Source organism: Wyeomyia smithii, chromosome 1 (genome assembly GCF_029784165.1).
Source record: "Wyeomyia smithii strain HCP4-BCI-WySm-NY-G18 chromosome 1, ASM2978416v1, whole genome shotgun sequence".
Classification (NCBI taxonomy): Eukaryota; Metazoa; Arthropoda; class Insecta; order Diptera; family Culicidae; genus Wyeomyia; species Wyeomyia smithii.
The window spans coordinates 179,779,989-179,804,170 of NC_073694.1; the positions used below are offsets into that span (position 1 = coordinate 179,779,989).

At 40.6% G+C, this 24,182-nt stretch overlaps 2 protein-coding genes across 20 annotated transcripts in view; both read right to left on the reverse strand.

The window, feature by feature from the left end:
• LOC129718145 (cubilin) overlaps positions 1-24,182 on the reverse strand; it is a 339,048-nt gene that overhangs the window by 241,307 nt on the left and 73,559 nt on the right. For all 19 annotated transcript variants that reach the window (XR_008727035.1, XM_055669569.1, XM_055669492.1 and 16 more), the window contains one exon: positions 4,008-4,069. The gene's annotated coding sequence lies outside the window, so the exon portion shown is untranslated. The remainder of the gene's footprint in view (positions 1-4,007; positions 4,070-24,182) is intronic.
• LOC129717382 (uncharacterized) lies at positions 4,608-5,924 on the reverse strand. Its single transcript, XM_055667260.1, has 3 exons — positions 5,796-5,924; positions 4,889-5,739; positions 4,608-4,817 (listed from the first exon to the last, which is right to left on the reverse strand). Exons 1-3 carry the CDS (start codon positions 5,911-5,913, stop codon positions 4,608-4,610), a joined length of 1,179 nt encoding a protein of 392 aa, XP_055523235.1. The 5' UTR covers positions 5,914-5,924.

Below are 24,182 nucleotides of genomic sequence, written 5' to 3' on the forward strand. Positions count from 1 at the left end.
GTGGACTGGTCCAGTTAATTCTTGCTTCTGATTTTAAAAAAAATTATCATGGCCAGTAGAATTGAAGGACTGAAAAGAACTTAATGGCCATTTAACCATAGAAGGCGTGAAAATTTCACAAGCAGGTTTTACATCATCTGGGACCTGTGCTTCACCACCTTCTAGTGTTTTTAGAGGAATCGACGGTAAAACTGCCATCCTCTAGAGTCTAGACCATTTGAATGATCTTTTGAAAAAGCTTTAGGCAATCTTGCAGCTGATGGAGTGTTGTTGATAACTTTACAGATCCATATCCAATCCTTTCGTTTGACCCGTCCTATCTCCAATGTTCGATGGAACCTAGGCACAGGTAACGAACTGTTGCGCTACGTTCGAAAGCAACCAAGGTGAGTCGATTTATTATCCTATCAAGCTTTCTCATTAGTAACGATTGCTAAAACGATTGTCGTCGTTTCAGCGTATCTAAGGCTAGGAGGAGGCTCTGACCTAGAGGGGGGAAGTTCTGATGAATCGCGCCATGGTTGATTCTTTAGAGCCAGTCTAACGAAACGTGTTTGGATGCGCTCGATTTATGAGGTTTGATGTGGTTTCGAGATTAATTTCTTCGACATCAACTGGTAAATAAAATATGAAGAAAAAAAAACTGGTAAAAATATTAAGTATTGATTGCAGATGTTCACAAACCCCCACGGAACGTACAACGAAAAGTTGCAGGTCATCAGCGTAAATTAACTTGCGGTTATTCGCAAGTAAAAGAACGGCATCAATAGAAATAATATCAAAAGCATTGGACCCAGGTTGGTTCCTTGAGAAATCTCTGACGCGTGAGAAAAAGGTGTCCAAGTACAGGAATCAATTTATACTCGTAGTGCTCTATCCGAAAGGTGCGATTTTTTGTTGAACAGGACATCTAATAAAATCATTTTGTCAATGGCCGTCAATCAGATACACTTCCTAATTCTGAGCAAGTTTAAATTAAAACAAAAAAGTAAGTAAAACGTTTTGAGTAAAACAAAAAGATTGTTTCTTCTCAAATTAAACAATGCCGTTTTCGTACTCATAACAATTCATAACAGTCTTCAATTCTATCTACATAGATACGAGTGTTTGAAATCTGATTTGATAGTAAATCTTGATCACTCTAATTTGTGATAACATAACAATAACCGCCTCATCATATGTAACAACTTTGTAAAAGGAAGTTTTTCTCTAGAATATTACTCTCAAACTCTAGATTCAAATTTACCCCTAAGTTCGTTCCCTAGAACGATGTACATAGCGTCTCCATCGTTTCAACAGTGAAAGGAGGCGCACGATTAACGTTAGCGTTGGAGTGGGTGGGAGCTTTTATCGCGTAGCTGAAATGTCTGTGCCTCTAACTCACAGGAATGGGTAAATAGTTATCATCTTAAATTTTTTCCCAGTTTGAGCTTAAGGGCCACGCCCGTAGTTTTCTTGTTGTGATTTTGTAAAATAGCTCTATATAAAGGTAACCTTCCAGTTGGTCTCGAGGTACGATGCTGACCTCACAAGCCAGTCGTCGTTGGTTCGAGTCTCGGCTCGGATCGTAGCGCTAGCCCCGCAATTGTCCTGTACACTTAACAGTTGGCTGCGAAGTCTAAAACAGAAGGTCAAGTTCCGAATCGGAATGTAGCACCAAGGCTTTGCTTTGCTTTTGCTCTATAATGGTTATTTTGAAAGATAGTAACAAGCTTTGTTCTACAAAGTTACGCAGAATTGACGGGGCTACAACGTTGTAGAACAGCATTTTTTGTCCGTATTTTTGAGGTTTTCAGCCTGTGGCTGGTTCGCCTCACAACATCATTCAACTCTGCCTGCATAGATGAGATAGTGAGTTGATTTCATCGAAAATAATTTATGGTTACAGAAAAATGTGCGCTCCATTATATTATAATTACTATTGAGCTCTAGATCCAAATTTCCTCCTGAAGGCTGTCACATGATTAACTTAGCCTCTCCACCGATTCAACAATGAAAGGAGGCGCACGATTAACATTAGCGTTGGAAATGGGTGGGAGCTTTTGTATCGTAACTGAAATGGTTAGGGGCACCAAAATTTACAGGAATGGTTAACTGGCTATAATCTTTCGTTTTTTTTAGTTTGAGCTCAATGTATACCACTGTAATTCCTCGTGCGATTGGCACCTCCGCCTTGATCGCAACGATATTTTCACTATTATATTTAGTAACGGGGACAAATTTTGTTTAATTATTTACTTAAATTGTTGTCCTAAGTTTAGTTTGAGTCCACCAGTGACAACCAAAGTGCCGTCAAAAGGCAAGCCAAAAACACTAGGGGTTTTTTTTCGCGGTTGGTTGTACCGCGTTGAAAAAATCCGCGTTTAAAAACTGCGTAATTTTGCAAAATCGCGTAAAAACTCCATTCAATAATAAGATCCGATTGAAAATAATGGCACGTAAGTTAATATAAACTTGAAAAATGATATAAAAAAGCTAATGAAACACACAAAAGTAGTTTATAGTGCTTCTAAAATGAAAATTTATTGGAGAACATGACAATAACTTTTTTATAATAATTTTGCCACATGTTTAAGCTTTTGTTCCTTAAACGGTAGTAGATCGCAACGACCCTGACTCGTATCGTTGTACAATTATTAATGTATTTGTGTTTCTTCTTCCCGAATCATTGGAAACTGCCTTTTTTATTATAACAGCAAATATATTAAAATATGCATTATTTACATTAATAAAACAGAATATTTTATTTTCATGAACCGATTGACTTTTACTATATTGGATTTACTTATACTAAACTTATTTAATACCGCGTAAAAATAATCTTACAAATCGCGTAAAAATAATCCGTGTTATTGTAAAAAATCGCGTGAAAAAAGTCGCGTATAAAAACCGCATGAAAATAACCCGCGTAAAAAATTAATGTAATTAATAATAATGATGTGTTTTTTCATTAAATCAATGCAAGAATCATCATTCTAGAAGAAGTGTGAAAATTTGATGCAGAAATTTGAAATGATTTGAAAAATAGAATTTCAACATATAAAACTGCAAAGAAATTTTCAAGTATCAAATGTTGAGTGTGTCTGAGAGGAACGCTGTAAGTGAATGTTCATTCAATACAGCAGTTACAGCATTCAATAAAAACAATAATTATTAACATTTCTTGAATGCACTCTTTCTATTCGAACATTTTTCATCCAATGTCTTCTATATCTATTACATAACAAATGAGGTTGAGATGAAAAAAAAAAGCTTTTATTTTGCTTATCCACATAAAAGTTAGAAAACTGTGCGAAAGTTCGATTCTACCTCAAGCTGCTTCTACCGAGCTTTATTATAACAAATAAGGGGGAACTTTCAGGATGTTCTATAGAGAGGACAAGAGAGCGAAGCTTAAAAGCATGGAAACAGTTCAAGCTTTGGGATAAACTTTTCCGTTGCCAGTCGACTTTTTCGGGGTGGGATGAAAAACGGTTTTTCTGTGCTGTGAGAAAAGCAATTTTCTTCTGGAGGGACGAAACCAAGATTCTTACATAATACACAAACTGTAGAGTATTGTCTGCTCGCAGTTTTTCTCGCAGCTGTGTGACTTTTCACGGGTGATTGAAGCTAATGTTTCGCGGTGGGGGAGAACCAGAGCCACCCTAAAAATTTGACGCAGCAATAAAAATACGGGGCTTGGCTTGTGCCGGATTCCCAATTAGGTCAAGGATTAGTGCTGCAGTGTCAGGTTTAACTTTTTTTGGACTGACCTGAGGTTTTTTGCTTTTGCTGGGTGCATTTTACACCGTCTTACTTTTTATTGTGTTTTTTTTTTTGCTTCCTCTTTCCTCTTCGAACGAGCGTTAATGTGAAGGTGTTCTAAACTGGAGCTACTTTCTAATGTCGTTTTAATGCATCGCGATAAGAATTTTTCCATACATTTCCCGTCTTCGATTATATGTTTGCTTATTTTCGAGTCTTTCGTGTAGTACAATTTAAGGTTTTTTTTTTCTTCCAAAACTTACCATATCGTCTGCTTTCAAGTCGTTGACACAACAGCGCCTAGAAAATGTTCACATCGGGAAACCTGCCGATCGAAAAATGAGAAAATAGAATTCATTAGTTTTTGTTGCATGTTGCTCGTCATCAAGTGGTGCTGAAATTCTTCGCAGTTTCGGTTTATCGATATATAGAATCTTATAGTTACTGGACAGCCACAATGATTCAATTCAACTATATTGGTATCCTATGAGCAAAATTTGTAGTACTCAATAATCTTTGATAGTTCAGATTCGAGCTTTCTTTCCTAAATAATTTTTTGAGAGTGATTTGTTTCGTCACAGCGCAGGTGGATTGCACCGATTTTTAGAATAGGCACCAAAAAGAAGTTTTTCACATTCCGATTTAGGAAAAAGTAGACTGCATTTCAACATCATTTATTGCATCAACTATCGTGTTCAGATTATGTGCATCAAATAACGCCAACACCAACAGCGTGTGGTGAAATGTGCTGAAATGGGAATTTCAAAACAACTCTTTGAATAAATTATCCCGACAATTTGTGCCAAACTGTGCTATGTGCTAAATTCCGTAGCTATATTTTCGTTAATTTTGTTATTTTTTTACTACTTGAAGGTCATCATAAACATCAGCAAGGAGCTACTTTTACGCAGCAGGTCGGCAAACGATTCCATCGACATGAGGAAAATTCCTCCGCATCGGAATTGCAATCCATGCTGACTTCGAGCAATAATTAGCGAATACGAACGAAACAATGCACGGTGCTGCTTTGAGTACCAGGGTTGATTGTAAATGATTTCTCCTATCTGGATGCACTGTTTCAAAAGTATGGAAATTGAAAAAATACCACTTGACAATTATGTTTTCAGCAATGCTAAAAACTTACCTTACTCTCGAGGATTTCAACGTAATTACACATGTACCAATACAGCCATGACAAAAAAATTGCATGTGCCACGTAGGCGTACCCTAAACCCGTACCACGATAGTAGGTGAACTGCAGAATCACAAGGGCAATTACCGCCTGTGTCGGATAATACTGTACTAAGAAACTGGGAGATGTCAGGTATTGCAAATGACGAACACAATCCAAATACTGTTGCTGTTTTCCTATTGCAACAACCAATTCGTCTAATGAAGCGCCATCACCGTCGGATCCGAGTTCATCGAAAATTTCTACCAATATTTCCAACTCCGTTACCATTGCATTAAAAAAAGAAGTTATCCAAACAATGTTAAGCACTTCCGTTACTCCAAAAATGATGAAAAAAGTAGAGCTGGCTTTTTGAATGAATCCAGACAAAGACTCGTAATCTGAACCCAAATCAATCACAATGGTAAATTCAGGCTTTCGGTGGCCACCGATCAGAGCAAAGCAAGTTCCGTTAAAGGCGATTGACGCAATGCAAATCAAGGTGAACCAAACGTTGAACCGAAAGGATTTGGCCCGTTTGTCCCAGCTGCGGTGACGATCCTTTGTCTGATTCTGGCGACCGTTAATGAACGCTCGAACCACATCCTGGTGCTTCCGAGTGTTGCGAAAAATGCAGATCTGCGTCAAGGCGCCAGCGCATATCACCCACAGACAAACGGTACCGGTAAAGTACCCAAAACTTCCCTCCACAACGAAAGCACTCAAGACCTTCCAACTCAAATGTAAAAAGTACAGTAGAAATATTGTAACCATCAAAGCCCAACCAAAGCGCTGCCTTCGTGTCCACGATTGCATGTTGTAGCCTGTGTTAGGGACCAATATTAGTTTTAATCCATAAAAAAATTCAATGAATTTATACCAATGACCACTTCAAACGGTTTCAGCAGGTAAAAATAATCGGTATCCTTTCGGAGTTCAAACAACGCCTGGAAGGATTCTCGCGTGCCCGCAATCAACTGCCAAATATTGTGCACCATCCTGAACCGATCCCGGCGCCGTTCTGGTACAAAATGTCTTGCACAGAAAACAATTTGCGAACATTGACTAGCTCTTGCCGGCTTAGGAAAATCTGTCAAAAAAAGCAACTGCTCGGACCGGTGAGATTGATTGAAGTTTCTTTGTTTATCCTGATCTCCTGTGAGTGTGAGTTTTTTTTATTTTTTGTATGCACGGGGTGGGTAAGTGAAGATATTGCAATGTATAAGGTATCGAACGTCTTCGTCAGTGGTTTTCTTCGGCAGGTTTTTCGCAGCAATCTTATGCAAAAACCTGTCGAAGAAAACCACTGACGAAGACGTTCGATATCCTATATAATTTGCTAAGCTTATCAGTCTTTTATAGCAAACTGAGAATCCGAGGCACGCAGAGCACAGTGGTACGAGAGCTCAAAACCGTGCAGGTTTTGTTGACACGCTATCTTTAGAAGAAATTTATTATATAAAAACCTGATAGAATTAAGTTTTAAGTTTCAATTCAAAACTGCACCAGTGCACAATGGTCCAGAAACCAAATTTGGGTCAAGATCTCTATAGCAATATTTTGAAGAAAAACTTTCTTCTACAAAGCAGTTACATATGATAAAGTGCTTATTGAAAAATTATCAAAAATTCGGGTGACCAATATTTTGTTTGCAATCAAGTATCTAACTTTTTTATCTCTGTAGATAGAAGAAAAACTTGTTCTACAATGTTACAGCTCCATTAAATTCAAGTAACTTTGTCAAAAATGTTTTTCTCTCTTAAGTAACTTTGTCAAAAAAAGTTTTTCTCTATCTCTAACTCATCCGCCAGGCTAAAATTGCTCATTACGAAAATAGAATTGATACAAATCTACCACCTAAAGAACTATGGAAAAGACTGGAATCCTTGTGTATTCGTCAATCTAAGAAATGCCCTCCATTACCATTCGATGCAAATGAGATAAACGATAAACGACTTCTCTGATAATTCGTGTTCTGCCGAGAATAACAATAGTCAACCCCAAATTTCCAATCCTAATTCATTTTATGTTGATTCAGTTCACGAGAACGATGTCATAATAGCATTTTGGTTACCCCAATTTTTGATAATTTTTCAATAAGCGCTTTATCACATGTAACAACTTTGTAGAAGTTCAGTTCCCCTCGCCCCAGGCTTTACCCGGACGGATCTCAGGGCAGCTTTACTGTTTTCTTTCGGCCAAAAGCAGGACCGAAATCGAAACCGTTAAACATCCTGCAGATTTCGAAAGACCTGACGGAGGGGTACAAGGCCGTGACCGAAATCTCCAAGGTCAGACCCAACAAGCTCCGTGTCGTGGTCAGCGACCTGGAACAGGCCAACGCTATTGCTCGCTCCGAGCTTTTCACACGCGAGTATCGCGTTTATATACCCGCACGAGACGTGGAGATCGACGGTGTCATAACCGATTCGAGTCTGTCGGTCGAGTGTATCTTGGCAAGCGATTTTGGCTGCTTCAAAAATGCTTTGTGTCACGACGTAAAAGTAAAGATCATAGATTGCAAGCAAATGCGGTCTGTGTCTCTTGTCAACGGCACAAAAGTGTACACTCCGTCAGACTCGTTTCGTGTTACGTTTGCCGGATCTGCTCTCCCTAGCCACGTCTCGATCGATCGGGTTCGTCTGCCTGTGCGATTGTATGTACCCCGTGTTATGAATTGCACCAATTGCAAGCAGCTAGGCCACACAGCCGCCTACTGCTGCAATAAGGCACGATGTATCAAGTGTGGAGAAACTCATGCGGACGATTCTTGCAGTGTAAATGCTGAAAAATGTATTCACTGCGAGGAAAATCAGCATGAGCTCTCCACATGCCCGGTGTACATGCAGCGCAGAGATAAAATCAAGGTCACTTAAGGAGCGTTCAAAGCGATCTTACGCTGAGATGCTGAAGAAGACCGTGACCACTTCTACCATAACATCGAACCCCTTTGATCTGTTGTCCTCTGATGAAACCGATTCTGACGATTCACCAGCGGGAACAACTTATGCCAATCCTGGGGCGTCTAGAAAGAGGAAAAATATTTCCTCTCCTAAACTTCCCCGAAAAGGTCCTAAGATTTCCCAAAGTGAAATGAAAGTTACAAACAAACCAAACAGTGCTGCGGAAGCAAACTCCTCCTGGGCTTGCAAATTTAAAGTCCCCAGTTGTTCCTTTTGCACTCCCAGTTGATGAAACAAACTCTGGATTAGTGAAATTTTCTGACATTGTGGACTGGATTTTTGAAACTTTCAATGTACCCGATCCAATTGAAATTTTTCTTACAGCATTCCTCCCAACAGTTAGATCATTTTTGAAGCAGTTGACTGCCCAATGGCCCCTCCTTGCAGCGATTGTATCCTTCGATGCCTAAATCATCTGCGTATACGAAGGATTCTATCTCTGTCTTACAGTGGAATTGTAGAAGTATTTTACCAAAAATGGATTCATTTAAAGTTTTAATAAATAGAAACAAATGCGATGCATTTTCCCTTTGTGAAACTTGGCTTACTTCAAATATTGATCTCAACTTCCATGATTTTAATATTATTCGCCTTGATCGAGACACCCCATATGGAGGAGTACTTCTAGGGATTAAGAAGTGCTATTCTTTCTATCGTATTAACCTCCCCTCGATTCCAGGCATCGAAGTTGTCGCATGTCAAATGACAATACAAGGTAAAGAGCTTTGTATTGCCTCAATATATATTCCTCCCAGAGCACAGGTTGGGCAACGGTTGCTCTTTGATTTAATAGAACTTCTTCCCTCGCCACGTTTGATTTTGGGAGACTTCAACTCTCATGGTGTGGCTTGGGGTTCCCCCTACAATGATAACCGTTCCTCTTTAATCTATAACCTTTGCGATGACTTCGACATGACTATTTTAAACAACGGTGAAATGGCACGTATCCCGAAACCTCCAGCGCGCCCAAGCGCTTTGGATCTATCCTTATGTTCGACGTCACTACGGTTGGATTGCACATGGAATCCTTGATCCTCACGGTAGCGACCATTTGCCTATTCTTATTTCAATTAATAACGGGTCGACTCGCATGCGACCAATTGACATTCTGTATGACCTCACACGGAATGTCGATTGGAAGTTATACGAGGAAATGATTTCAAAAGCGGTCGAGTCGATTCAACATCATCCACCACTTGAAGAATACAACCTCCTCGCGGGCTTGATTCTCGACGCCGCGTTGCAAGCCCAAACGAAGAAATATCCCGGCGTAACGATCAAAGAACGGCCTCCCACTCCGTGGTGGGACCAAGAGTGCTCCGATGTCTACACGCAAAGATCCGGCGCGTTTAAGGCCTACCAGAAGGGAGGTATACCCGACGACTATATACGGTATTCGGAGCTTGATACCAAGCTTAAAAGCTTGGCTAAAGCAAAGAAACGCGGATATTGGCGTCGGTTCGTGAACGAGACGTCGAGGGAGACATCGATGAGCACTCTTTGGAACACAGCCCGAAGAATGCGGAATCGCGTAACGGTCAACGAAAGCGAGGAGTCTTCAAGTAGGTGGATATTTGATTTTGCCAGGAAAGTATGTCCGGACTCTGTTCCTGAGCAAAACATTGTTCGCGATGCGTCTCCGGGCCACGACGCGATAGAATCACCTTTTACGATGGCAGAATTTTCAGTTGCCCTCCTGTCCTGTAACAATAACGCACCTGGGTTAGATAGAATCAAATTCAACTTGTTGAAGAATCTACCCGGCAATGCCAAGAGGCGCTTGTTGAACTTGTTCAATAAGTTCCTGGAGCAAAACATTGTTCCGCAGGATTGGAGGCAAGTGAAGGTGATCGCCATCCAAAAACCAGGGAAACCAGCTTTTGATCACAACTCTTATAGGCCGATTGCAATGCTATCCTGTATCCGGAAATTGATGGAAAAAATGATACTCCGTCGTTTAGACCATTGGGTCGAATCAAATGGTCTACTATCAGATACTCAATTTGGCTTCCGCCGTGCCAAAGGGACGAATGATTGTCTTGCGCTGCTTTCAACAGATATTCAGCTGGCGTATGCTCGCAAAGAACAAATGGCGTCTGCGTTCTTGGACATTAAGGGGGCTTTTGATTCCGTTTCTATTGACATTCTTTCGGGTAAACTTCACCGACAAGGATTTTCTCCAATTTTGAACAATTTTTTGCACAATTTGCTGTCCGAAAAGCACATGCATTTTACGCACGGCGATTTGGCAACTTTTCGCATTAGCTACATGGGTCTTCCCCAGGGCTCATGTTTAAGCCCCTTTCTTTACAACTTCTATGTAAATGACATCGACGAATGTCTGGCAAATTCATGCACGATAAGACAACTTGCAGACGACAGTGTAATCTCTGTTACAGGAGCCAAAGCTGCCGATTTGCAAGGACCATTGCAAGATACCTTGAACAATTTGTCTGCTTGGGCTTTACAGCTAGGTATCGAATTCTCTCCGGAGAAGACTTAGATAGTAGTTTTTTCTAGGAAGCATGAACCTGCTCAGCTTCAAACACAATTAATGGGTAAAACGATTTGTCAGGTTTTGGTACACAAATATCTTGGTGTCTGGTTCGACTCTAAAGGCACCTGGGGTTGTCACGTTAGGTATCTGATGAAAAAATGTCAACAAAGAGTGAATTTTCTTCGTACAATAACCGGACAATGGTGGGGAGCCCACCCAGGAGACCTTATAAGGCTTTACCAAACAACGATATTGTCTGTCATTGAGTACGGGTGTTTCTGCTTCCGCTCCGCAGCAAACACACATTTGATCAAACTGGAGCGAATACAATATCGTTGTTTGCGTATCGCCTTGGGTTGCATGCAGTCGACCCATACGATGAGTTTGGAGGTCTTAGCTGGAGTACTACCATTGAAAAACCGCTTCTGGAGCCTGTCTTCTCGCATTCTTATCAAATGTGAGGTCTTGAACCGTCCTGTGATTGAAAATTTTGAAAGGTTAATCGAACTTAATTCTCAAACCCGTTTTATGACATTGTATTTCCATCACATGTCCCAAAATATTAACTCTTCTTCGAATATTCCAAATCGTGTCGATTTATCAAATACTTCTGATTCTACTGTGTTTTTCGATACATCCATGATAGAAGAAACTCGTGGAATCCCGGATCATTTACGCGTGCAGCAGATCCCCAAAATTTTTTCCAATAAATATCGAAACATCAACTGCGACAATATGTACTACACTGACGGATCACTTCTTGATGGGTCCACTGGCTTCGGTATTTCCAATAACAATTTAACCGTCTCCCATAAGCTTGATAATCCTGCTTCTGTTTACATCGCAGAATTGGCTGCAATTCAGTACACCCTAGGGATTATCGAAAAAATGCCCACGGACCATTATTTCATCTTTACGGACAGTCTCAGTTCCATTGAGGCTCTCCGATCGATGAAAGATGTTAAGCACTCTCCGTATTTCCTGGGGAAAATACGGGAACATCTGAGTGCTTTATCCGAAAAATCGTTTCAGATTACCTTAGCGTGGGTCCCTTCTCACTGCTCGATACCGGGCAATGAGAAAGCGGACTCTTTGGCTAAGGTGGGCGCAACAATCGGTGATATTTATGAAAGACCAATTGCCTTTAATGAACTTTTCGCACTTGTACGTCAGAATACGATCATCAGTTGGCAAAATTCTTGGACCAGAGGGGAACTGGGAAGGTGGTTACATTCCATAATCCCCAAGGTGTCGACGATCCCGTGGTTCAAGGGGTTGAATGTAGGTCGGGATTTCATTTGCGTGGCTTATGTCCAATCACTATAGATTTGACGCGCATCTCCGTCGTGTTGGGCTCGGGGAGAGTGGTATCTGTGCCTGTGGTGAAGGTTATCACGACATAGAGCACGTTGTTTGGTCATGCCATGTACACCGTGACGCCAGGTCTAGATTAATAGCTTCCCTGCAGGCCGAAGGTAGGCAGCCGGCTGTTCCTGTTCGTGATGTCTTGGCGAGCCGTGACCTATCCTACATGTCCCTTATATACGTTTTCCTGAAATCCATCCAAGCCCCAGTTTAATCCTATTCCCTTCCGCCTACATCCAACCAAACGACAAGAACACGTTAAGACTCCGGATCCGGAAACAGCAACTAGACCCGCACGATACTCTCAGGTCCCGAGGGAGACAACCCAATATTCCAGACCGTAATATCTTGGCCCAGCAGCGGAACATGTGCTTACCTATGGCAATGAAAAACCATCATACAGTAAACCAGTGCTTTTAATGCAAAATATTATAGCTTTAAGTTAGATTTAGTTTCAGCTCGTAGTCGGCAGCGAGGATAAAAAATTTGCTTTTAGTTACTAAGATACTTTATAAAGTAAGCTACCAGATATAATTGGCGCCGTTAAACAATAAATTGTATTTGTGCCGTGTCAAATAAATTATAGATGAACAAAAAAAAAAACTTTGTAGAAGAAAGTTTTTCTCTAAAATATTGCTATAGAGCTCTAGACCCAATTTCCCCCTAAATTTGGTGGTGGTACTGTACAATCCAACTTTCTGTCTTGCACTTTAGAGGGATGCTGCCTTCAGCAAAGTTGTAAAAAATGTTATCACGAAAAACCGAAGACGCTTCTCTTCTAACTCATTCTGTTTGGAGATATAACGTTTTATATTAGACTAGTCCTTAACCCCCCTAGTGCAGACTTTGAAAAAATCACTAAGAATTTTTATAAACAATTTTTAAGTATTGATTGAAGCTTTTTAGAGGTTCAACTGAAGACCGTCTAAAGGCGGCACTGGGTACTAGAAAGTAAAGTTAGATTTTTTCAAATATCTACAAAACTGTAGCACAAAAGAGATAGCTTCTACACTAACCGCGTTTCTGCTAAAAATGGCAAAAAAGGCCTGCTGTGATCAGCAATCTGGCCAAAACTGGTTGAGACGTTTTTGCCTTTCTCCTAGAAAGGTATAGCAATCACTTGCAAAACCGAAAGTATAAAAGTGCTCCAAAGGGCCGAATGGCATATATCACTCGACTCAGCTCGACGAGCTGAGAAATTTCTGTATGTGTGTGTGTGTGTGTGTGTGTGTGTGTGTGTGTGTATGTGTGTGTGTGTGTGTGTATGTGCAGATTTTTATTCTCACTCACTTTTCTCAGAGATGGCTGGACCGATTTTCATGAAATTAATTGCACATGAAAGGTCTTAGTGCCCCATAAGACCCTATCAAATTTCATTGTGATCGGATTTTTAGTTTAGAGGTTATGTATCAAAATGTAAAAATCATGAAACATCATTATCTCAAAAACTACACAACCGATTTGAACAAAATTGGTTTTAAATGAACGGGCTACCTGAAAACCCTTAATTTTTGAATTTTATGAAGATTGAACCTGTGGTTCAAAAGTTATGAAAAGAAACGTGTTTTGAAGACTGTTTAATCTCACTCATGTTTCTCAGAGATGGCTAGACCGATTCTCATAAAATCAATGTCAAATGAAAGGTCTTCTTGCCCCATAAAACCCTATTGATTTGTTTTGCAATCGAACTTTTACTTTGTCTGTTATGTTTAAAAATGTGAAATCCAGCTATGAAAAGTAAAATATTCACAAGACTACTTAAACTCACTCACTTTTCTCAAAGGTGGCTGACCTGATTTCCACAAAATTAGTGTAAAATTAAAAGACTAGCTGCCTCATAACACCCTATTGAATTTTACTGCAATCGGACTGTAACTTCGTCTGTAATGTACCGAAATGTGAAAATCACGAAACTTCATTATCTCATAAAAAACACACATCTGATTTGATTAATATTATTATCAGATGAGCGGGCTAGTTAAGGGTTAACTGATGAATTATGATTGAATACGTGGTTTCAAATTTTGGCTGCCCTCTACGTTTCCATTTCATTTGATTAAAATCGAACTTAAGCAACCGTTATGTATTGAATTGTTTATAAAACAACGAAAGTCTATTATCTCAAAGATTACATGACATGAACATAACTAGTGCCATACGAACGAGTCATCTTTCAAACCTCCAAATAAAATACCCTCATAACAATTTGATATGTGGCTCAAATATTATGGAAAGAGAAGGAATTCAAAGACTATTGAAGGCTATACCTGGTTTGCTCGATATATGTGGCCTCAACATAATTTAAATGTGGTATCGTACTATTTGAAAGTTCCAAATTCAATGATTCCTTGCGATGTGTTTAAAATCTGCAAATGCACAACGAATTTGCATCCTATGGCCGCATAGGATATGATCAAAGTCAAATAAAAAATCGTTCAAAAGGACTGGTTTTATCGAAATGACAACATCTCCGACTTTTGGCTTCTGTACATCGCCTTAATGCTGAATATATTCATATTGGGTGGTATTCGGTCATTTTCAGCAGATTTTCTGGCACCAATCTAACACCGGGAATACCCATATTGGGAGGTATTTAGTTATTTTGATTGTTTTCCAGAAACTAAAAGTGGTTGTCTTTAAATTCAAAAGGGTGTCCAGGGTCAATGTTTGGTTTCTATGCATCGTCTCGGTTACGGAAATATCCATATTGAGTATCATTTGGTCATTTTCGACTGTTTCCTAGAAGTTGTCGTTTAGCAATTCAAAATGGTGCCTGAGGTCAATTTTTAGCTCCTTGCATCATTCTAGTTCCAGAAATACTCATATTGGATAGCATATGTTTATTTTAGGCTGTGTTTCATAAACCGGTAGCCGCCATTTTGGATTTCAAAATGGTATTTAAGATAATTTCTTGCCTCTATGCGTCATTCTGGTTGAAGAAACACCAATATTGGGTGTTATTTGATCATTTTCGGCTGTTTCCCAGGAACCGGAAGTCGCTAACCTTGAATCCAAAATGGGGTCTGTGGTCGATTTCAGCTGCTGTGTATCATTCTAGATCCGGAGATACTCATGTTAGACGGGAGTCGGCCATTTTTGGCTGTTTTCCAGAAACCAGAAGTTGCCATCCTATTTTTTAATTCATAATGGTGTCTGAGGTAAAATTTTAGCTTCTTGCAACATTCTGACTCCAGAGATACTCATATTGGGTGGTATTTGATCACTTTGGACTGTTTTTCAGAAGCCGAAAGTCGTCATTTTGCACTTTATAATTGCCTGTGAAATTAATTGCTGTCATCTGAGCGTAATCCTGGTTTCGAAAACATTCATATTGAATGGTATTTGGTCATTTCCGGCTGTTTGCCAGACACCGGAAGTAACCATCTTAAAATTCAAGATTGTATCTGTGATCAATTTTTAGCTTCTGTCCATCTTTCTGGTTCCAGAGATACTCATATTTAATTGGAATCGTCCATTTCAGGCTGTTTTCCAGAAACCGGAAGTTGCCATTTTACAATTCAAAATGTTGTCTGAAGTCGATTTGTGGCTCCAGTGCATCATTACGGTTCTGGAAATACCCATATTGGGTGGTATTTGGTCGTTTGTCGCTGTTTTTCCAAAACCGTAAGTCGCCATTTTGGATTTCATCATGGCATTTGAAGACAATTTCGATAGATTTTAGCTCCTGTGTATCATCCTAGATCCGGATATTATTATATTGGGTGGAAATCGGCCATTTTGGCTGTTTTCCAGAAACCGGAAGTTGCCATCTTACAATCCAAAATGTTGCCTGAGGTCGATTATGGAACAAATTTGTTACCACTAAAAAACATTCACCTGCCAAATATGGTTCCATTTAGTTGGTTAGCTCTCGAGATGTGCAGAAATTTGTGTATCATATGTATGGAACCCCTCCCCTCCAGAAGATGGAGGGGTGTCGAACCATTATGGACATATTTGTTATCCCTAGAAACAATAACATGCTAAATTTGGTTCTATTTACTCGGTTAGTTCTCGAGGTGTGCAGAAATTTGTGTTTCATTTTTATGGCACCCCTCCCTTTCGAAAGAAGGAGGGGTGTCAAAATATTATGGACATATTTTTTACCACTAAAAACATTTACCTGCCAAAATCGGTTCCATTTAGTTGATTAGTTCTCGAGATGTGCAGAAATTTGTGTTTCATTTGTATGGAACCCCTCCCTTATAGAAGAGGGAGGGGTCTTAAACTATCATAGGAACCTTTATCGGCACCAAAAACCTCTACATACAAATTTTCACATCGATCGGTTCGGTACTTTTCGAGCCTATATGGATCAAACAGACAGACAGACCGGACTACATTTTCATATGTATAGATTACAACATCAATATTTTAGAACCTAAAGTGTTAATATACATTTAATCTATTTTTACAAATAAAAGTTTGAATGAGAAAGGCTGGGTCTGACCGCTAGGTGGATTAATTTAGGTTTTGAACAAAACATAGATGATGTAGATACTGAACGGGGAAAATGTTCCAATCAATTTCGTAAAGTAATTATGATAACACAGTGCCAAATTGACTTTTTTTCTGCTTTAGTTTCTATATATACATATTCTTTGTGTATTTTGATGCAAAACTAAATTTCCCTGAGTTTGAACATATTTCAACTTAAGGGGCAACAATGGCGCCATTTTGAATTTTTTAGAAATCGGAAATTTTCGACGCCATTTTGTTGTAAGACCAAACAAATATCGTAATTCTAAGAGTTTGTTCACATATTATCATCTTCTTACTCATCTTTAAAAAAAAAAAACAGAAATTCCGACTTCCAGCGGGAAGCAGGACACGATCACCGTATCCGTTCACTTCCCCGGGGACCTGGACGATATTCCGCCTCCCGAGGTTTGGCACTCGTGAGTACTGTAAAGCAACCAATAAGCCGTTCATCATCGGTTGCGATGCGAACCCTCATCACACGATTTTGGCCAGCTTGGATACCAATAATAGGAGTGAGTACATTCTTGAAAATCTTACTTACAACGAGGTCAATATATGCAATGTAGGGAACAGCTCCACCCTCACAAACGCCATAGGAGACGAGGTTCTCGACCTCACTCTCTGCAGCGCAAACATCACTGAGAAAGCCAAAAACTGGCATGTCTCTGACGAACCAAGCTTATCAGATCAACGACATATCATTTTTGACATCGAAGCTAACCCTTTGAAAAGTGAAAAATTCAGGAACCCGAAGAATACTAACTGGTCCTTGTTTAAGGATCACTTAGTAAACTCCCGGTCATCCTGCTCAATCGGCATACGCACTTCCGCTGAACTTGATACAACGGCACTTGATCTTGAACATAGGATCACTGATGTCTATATGGCCAGCTGTCAGACGTTGCCCGAAGCCTCACGACTTAAGAAAGCGATGTCAGTAGACCACACCAATGAAAAGAGAGGACGGTAGTATTACCGTCACACCACTTTTAAATCCAGATTTTAGACCCCCTTCTCCCCCTATTCAACGATAAGTAACGTTCAATATGATCCCCCCCCCTAAAATTACGTAACGCTAAACCTCCGAACGATTGGCCGTGGTTGAACACGTGTGACTTGAGACCCTAATGTGGTCATTCACCTCTGTCCAGCAACTCTTATCCCAACCTCCACGAGGTGCCGACCGGGATACGAGTAACCTTAGCGGAGATCGCATAATCAACCCCCGGTGGAAGCTATGGTCGTATGCTGACTGGGAAGGGGGTCGTACGCGGCTGTTTTCCCATATTAGGGGCGGCGTACAACAGCGTCTGATCCGGAGCGGGCGGAATGCTGTATCACGCCAGCTACACCTAAGATGGCAGCCCCATCAGCAGGATGTAGGTATCGCGACCCTGGTAAGGTAGCATACCGAAACCTTTCTTCAACCACAAACAACGAAATTAGAAATACGGAACGGATCAAACGGCAAAGACCTAGGCTACGGACACGGAAAAAGATTAAGGTAAACGATTGAAAATTGGGTACTTGGAATGTCCGATGTCTCAATGAACCGGCGCGGGCTGGCTTGCTGCGATTCAGGAGGTTCGATGGCCAAATTCCGGGGAAAGGGAATTCCGTCCAGTAGACGGTGTTCTTTCAAGTACCCCATCTACAACAGTGGCGGCAAAGTAGCTGAACGGGGCGTCGGTTTTGTAGTGCTGAGAAATCAGAAAACAAGAGTCATCCGGTGGAGGCCCGTAGATGCTTCCTAGAAAAACCTACTATCTCAGTCTTCTCCGGAGAGAATTCGATACCTAGCTGTAAAGCCGAAGCAGACAAATTGTCCAAGGTATCTTGCAATGGTCCTCGCCAATCGGCAGCTTTAGCTCCTGTAACAGAGACCACGCTGTTGTCTGCAAGCTGTCTTATCGTGCATGAATTTGCCAGACATTCGTCGATGTCTTTTACATAAAAGTTGTAAAGAAGGGGGCTTAAACATGAGCCCTGGGGAAGACCCATGTACTATATGCTAAAAGTTGCCAAAATGCATGTGCTTTCCGGACAAAAAATTGTGCAAAAAATTGTTCAAAATTGGAGTAAATCATTGTCGGTGAAGTTCACCCGAAAGAATGCCAATAGAAACGGAATCAAAAGCCCCCTTAATGTTCAAGAACGCAGAGGCCATTTGTTCTTTGCGAGCATTCGCCAGCTGAATATATGTTGAAAGCAACGCAAGACAATCATTCGTCCCTTTGGCACGGCGGAAGCCAAACTGAGTATCTGATAGTAGACCATTTGATTCGACCCAAAGGGCTAAGCTACGGAGTATCATTTTTTCCATCAAATTCCGCCTATAAGCAACCTATAAAACCAGCCTATGAGAGTTGTGATAGAGGCTGGTTTTCCCGGTTTTTGTATGGCGATCATCTTCACTTGCCTTCAATCTTGCGGTACAATGTTTTGCTCCAGGAACTTATTGAACAAGTTCAACAAGCGCCTCTGGGCATTGCCGGGTAGATTCTTCAACAAGTTAAATATTAGACATTGGAACGCGTAGCCATTGGAACAATTTTTGTTCCACAACGGAGTGGGAGACCGTCTCCTAATCTTCCCGCCGGGATATCGTTCTGTGAGGGCTTGCAACGCGAAGAGGTTATATTCCTCTAGAAGTGTAAGATCTGGAATTGGTTCGACAACTTGTGAGATCTTTTCCTCGCATAACTTCCAATTAATGTTACGCTTTCTTGGAGATCCAGGATTACTCTGCATGTGCAATCCAACACGCGCTGTTGAGTAAGTTTAGGAGAAAAGAGACTTATTCTCTTCTCAAATTCCCCAGGCTCAGCAAAAGAAGGTTCTCCAGCTGGATCATCGGACGACAAAACTTCGAAAGGATTGGGAACTTGTCCACCGACACATTGCCCGGCAGAGCAGACCCGGCGAAAGTCACCCAAAGCCCTTACCCAAACGGGGTAAGTAATTACACCCTTGTCGAGCGATACTGAGTGCAATTGCTTGCAATCAAGTATCTTCACCGGCAGAATGCTAGAATCCTTAAAACGGCCGGTTCCAGCCTTCACCTCGATGGTCAAACTCGAGTCGGAGACCACGTCTTCGATTCCCACTGTGTGCGCGTGCCACGGCTGATTTGCATTGTATAGAATGTTTTAACTTTCGGCCTGAAATATACAATCTAGGGCCCTGGATATTCTTCTGGGTATAGCTTAACCCGGTGGAACAGCTCTTGTAGCGCTCCTTTTCCCACTCGCGGGACCTTGTACCCATCCGGATTGGGAAGGGGAACGAAAGTGACTCCGCCTCCGGAATCACAGGAGTCAGTCTCTGCCTCGTTCATTTTGTATGGGAGAATCAAATCCCCAAATCAAAAAAGACTTGAGAACATGCAATGGTGATATTTTACGAATGTAGCAAAATAATGAAGCTGGAATTCCATCAGGGCTGCTGCTTTTTCCAGAATCAAGATCCTTTACCTGCACTTAATATTACTTCATGGATCGCAGACTTCGCAGCCAACTATTTAGTGTACTGGACAATTGCTGTGCTAGTGCTACGGATTTACTGAGAGTAACAGTCTCTCCCGAGCCGAGACTCGAAACTATGGCGACTGGCTTGTTAGGTCGAGGTACCTATCTGGGAGTTACTAGGAGCACCAAAATTCACGGAAATTGCTAAATAGCTATAATCGTTTTAGGGCAACTTTTTTTTTACTTTTGCCGATCAATACTATCCAACGGCCGTCGTCTACAATTTGCGAGGACTTTCTGCTTTTTACGAATCAGTTACCAGAGGTCGAACATAATCCACGGGCAGTGTCCTTTTATTAAGAGTACTGAGCTGGGGAATATGTTTGTTTTGTTCCAATTGCAGAGAATGGGTTGCGATGAACGTTGCTCTGAGAAGCGGCATAAGTTAAACGGAATGCTCATCAATTAAAGTAAAACCTAACCAGAACGATGAGCAATGCATTGAAATGAACAGAAAAGTTTGAAACTTGTGGTCGAAAACGTTGCTCATCCGAAATAATTGGTCAAATGTCTGCTCAGATGTCACGGACTGATCCAACTTTGTCTTCTAAAAAGATCAAAGATGAGCTGGACTTGACTGTGGCGCCGCTAGAGTCAAATGACCATTGGCGGAAGACCTATATGCACATGGTCATGTTTCGATTCGCCTCAAGTTTGCTAAATGCGTATCCATTTTTTTTTCATGAAAAATAGCGTACACCTATTTCTCGCTGCCAAGTATTTGTTAATTCTATGCATAGAACCAGAAAACAAGGGGTACACTACAAAGTACTAGAGTGAGCATCTAAATATAGAATGAATTCGAAAACTTTCAATCATTTCAAATTCTGTGTTTCAGTGGTAGCTGAAATACTTTTCTTTTTTAATACTAACACTGTGGAAAATAAAACAATTTTCGACTGATTTTGTATTGTTTTTATAATTATACTTTACAATAACTACTGCTGTTGCTTTGAACGCAGCTGTACATTGGGAAAAGTCATATGCCCTCTAGTCGAACGCAAATACAATGTAACATTCAAATAAAAAATGCTCATGTTTTGTCATTTAAGTACCGAGCAAGTGTTGTCAATCAAAAAGTTGGAAGCAGAGAATAATAATTATCAGGAGAACATAGACCGCCAAGAAATCGACTTGGCAAGAAATTGCGAGCAGAAATGTTATCCTTCGCGGTTATGTCTGCTAATCTCTATTTAATTTAACGTATCCCGATTATTTCGTAAGAGTCATCGAATCGATGCTGCTTAAAATTCGTCAGTTTTTTGTGCATTTGCGATCACTTTGTGAAAATATTTCTAAACTCGAGTCGCATACCGACTACTTTTACCTGCTAAAACCGTTCGAAATTTCCATTGGTACCTACATACTGACATGAGCTTAATTTTGATGAAATCTAATTTTGGAAAAAAATCAGACTATAACAATGCAACCCATGAGGTCGTATTCTTCACACTTTGTAAGAACCTCATAGCACAATTTCCGGACATGTATTTCAGCCTCTAAATTATACTGCAATGTGCATGCATAAATATTGCTTACAATGTCGGTTTGCATTTGATCTCTGTAGCAGATCAAAGAAAACACAAACATAAACAAAGTAACTCCAAACAATCTTACTGCTCCAACCAGTTGTTTCCTTAGACAGTTTTTCCCACGACAAAAGCTAGGTAATATCCGCAAACTGTTGTTCATGCAGGACATTCCGTACTAGAACAGTGCCCTGATCGGTTCATGATGGTGAACAACATTTGGCAGTTTTTCGCACACACGCGAGAATCATTCCAAGATCTGTTTGATCTCAGAAAGCATACCGATTATTTTTATCTGCTGAAACCGTTTGAAGTGTTAATTGGTAAGGGCCAAGAAATTTTGTGTTTGTTGGAAAGAAACTAATTTTTGGCCCCCACCGCAGGCTACAATACGCAATCGTGGACGCGAGGACAACGCTTTTGTTGGGCTTTGTTAGTAACCATTTTTTTGCTGTATTTTTTACATTTGGGTTGGAAGGCCCGGAATGCCCTCGTTGTGTGGCAAAGTTTAGGTTACTTTATCGGTACATTTAGTATGTGGGTGGTTTGCGCTACCGCTATGGTGCAGATCTGCATTTTTCGCAGCACTCGGGAGCACCAGGATGTGGTTCGAGCGTTCATAAACGGTCTCCAGAATCAGACAAAGGATCGTCACCGCAGCTGGGACAAACGGGCCAAATCCTTTCGGTTCAACGTTTGGTTCACCTTGATTTTCGTAGCGTCAGCCGCCGTAAACGAAGTTGGGTTTGCTCTGATTGGTGGCTACCGAAAGCCTGAATTTACCGTTATGATTGATTTGGGTTCGGATTATAAGTCTTTGTCTGGATTCATTCAAAAAGCCAGCTCTACTCTTTTCATCATTCTTGGAGTAACGGAAGTGCTTAACATTGTTTGGATAACTTCGTTTTTTAATGCAATGGTAACCGAGTTGGAAATATTGGTTGATATTTTCGATGAACTTGGACCTGACGGTGATGGTGATTCCTTAGACGAATTGGTCATTGCAATAGGAAAACAGCAACAGTATTTGGATTGTGTTCGTCATATGCAATATCTGACGTCTCCCAGTTTTTTGGTGCAGTATTATCCGACACAGGCGATAATCGCACTCGCGATTTTATTATTCACCTACGATCGTGGTACGGGTTTAGAGTACGCCTATGTGGCGCATACAATTTTTTTGGCTTGGTTGTGTTGGTACGTGTGTAATTACGTTGAAATTCTCGAGAGTAAGGTAAGTTTCTTGCATTTTAGAAAACAATATGATTGCTGATTTTTTTTTCATCCATTCAAAACAGTGTGAAGAAATTGGAGAAATCATTTACAGTCGTCCCTGGTACTCGAAGGAGCACCGTAGAATGATTCGTACGTACTCGATTATTATGGCTCGAAGTCAGCATGGATTGCAATTCCGATGCGCAGGATTTTTTCACATTTCGATGGAAGCGTTTGCCGATTTGCTGCGTACAAGTAGTTCTTTACTGACGTTTATGATGAGCTTCAAATAATGAAACAACAAGAATGATTAATTATGAAATTGCTGCAGAATTTAGCACGTACACCAGCATGGTACAAATTACAGGAAAAACTTATCCCAATGACTATTTTGAAAACACTTTTGAACACACTTTATTCACGTTCGTGTTGACGTTATTTGATGCAAAGACAGTTGATGCAATAAACGAGTTCTGAATTTGTAGATTTGTAGATTGCTTGTTCAAATCATGAAACTCTTCATTACTTGTTAAGTTAACCCAAAGAGGGCAGTTTGCTGTTCAAAACTAAATATGATGCTGATCCCCCGACAGTGGGGGAAAAAGGCACTCTAACAACACACCTTAAAAAACACCGCGCTGCTGTTGCGACATGTGACCAAGTGATGGGCAAGTGATTTGTTTGAGCCGAAAGCAAATTCGGAAAGCCAGCTGATACTGCCGCAATCCGTTAGCTAGGTTTACTATTCTGGGGAAGCAACCAGTCAGAGGACGTAATTTACTCTGCCTTTGTAACGTTTGAGTGATTATCTATGAAATCGTTTTTTACTCTAAATTTTGTACTTGATTTCCGTATTTATACTCCGTAAAAGTGACTCTGAACCTGAACCTGAAAAGTTTCTGGAGGTTACCTAATTCGAAACGTAAGGAAGATGGATTACCATTTCGTCAAATGGATTACCATTTATTTATTTATTCATTTATTTGGTCTATTCACCAACAGGCGAGCAAGTGCCCCAATGGTGTAACTTAAAGCTAACAATGGAAAAAACATCTTAAGAGAGTCAATACATATAACGAAACGGGAATACAACAATATGACATTACAACTAGTCAGATCTTAAAAAATATAAACGATATCGCCGACGAAGAAGCGTTCGAGATAAATTGAAGTCGAATAGAGCGGATACTCTATTAAATAATCTTTGGAGACCAACTATTACGCCAAAAATGCTGTAGTTAGTTCGTTGAGCAGGTAATCGCAGCATCAAGTTGTTTCGCAGAGCACGAGATTGCACGTTTAAATTCACTTGTTCCAAAAGAGCGGGGCAGTCTATGCGGCCTTGCAAAAGGTCTGTGGTAAACAACGCCCTGGCCGTGTCTCTACGGACGACTTTCATAGCTTGGTAGGCGGAAACGATCCGTCCATGGCAGTTTACGAAGAGCAAATCTCAAAAAGCGCCGTTGAACTGATTCTATTCTTTCCGCGTCATTGTTGTAATGAGGGGTCCAGACAACCGAGCAGTACTCTAATATAGAGCGAGATATTGCGCAATACAACGATTTGAGGCAGTAAATATCTGTAAATTCCTTAGCGGTCCTGAAGATGAATCCCAGAACTCTAGAGGCTTTGTCGATGGTAAACGAAATGTGAGGCTTGAATGTTAGCTGGGAATCCATAATAACCCCC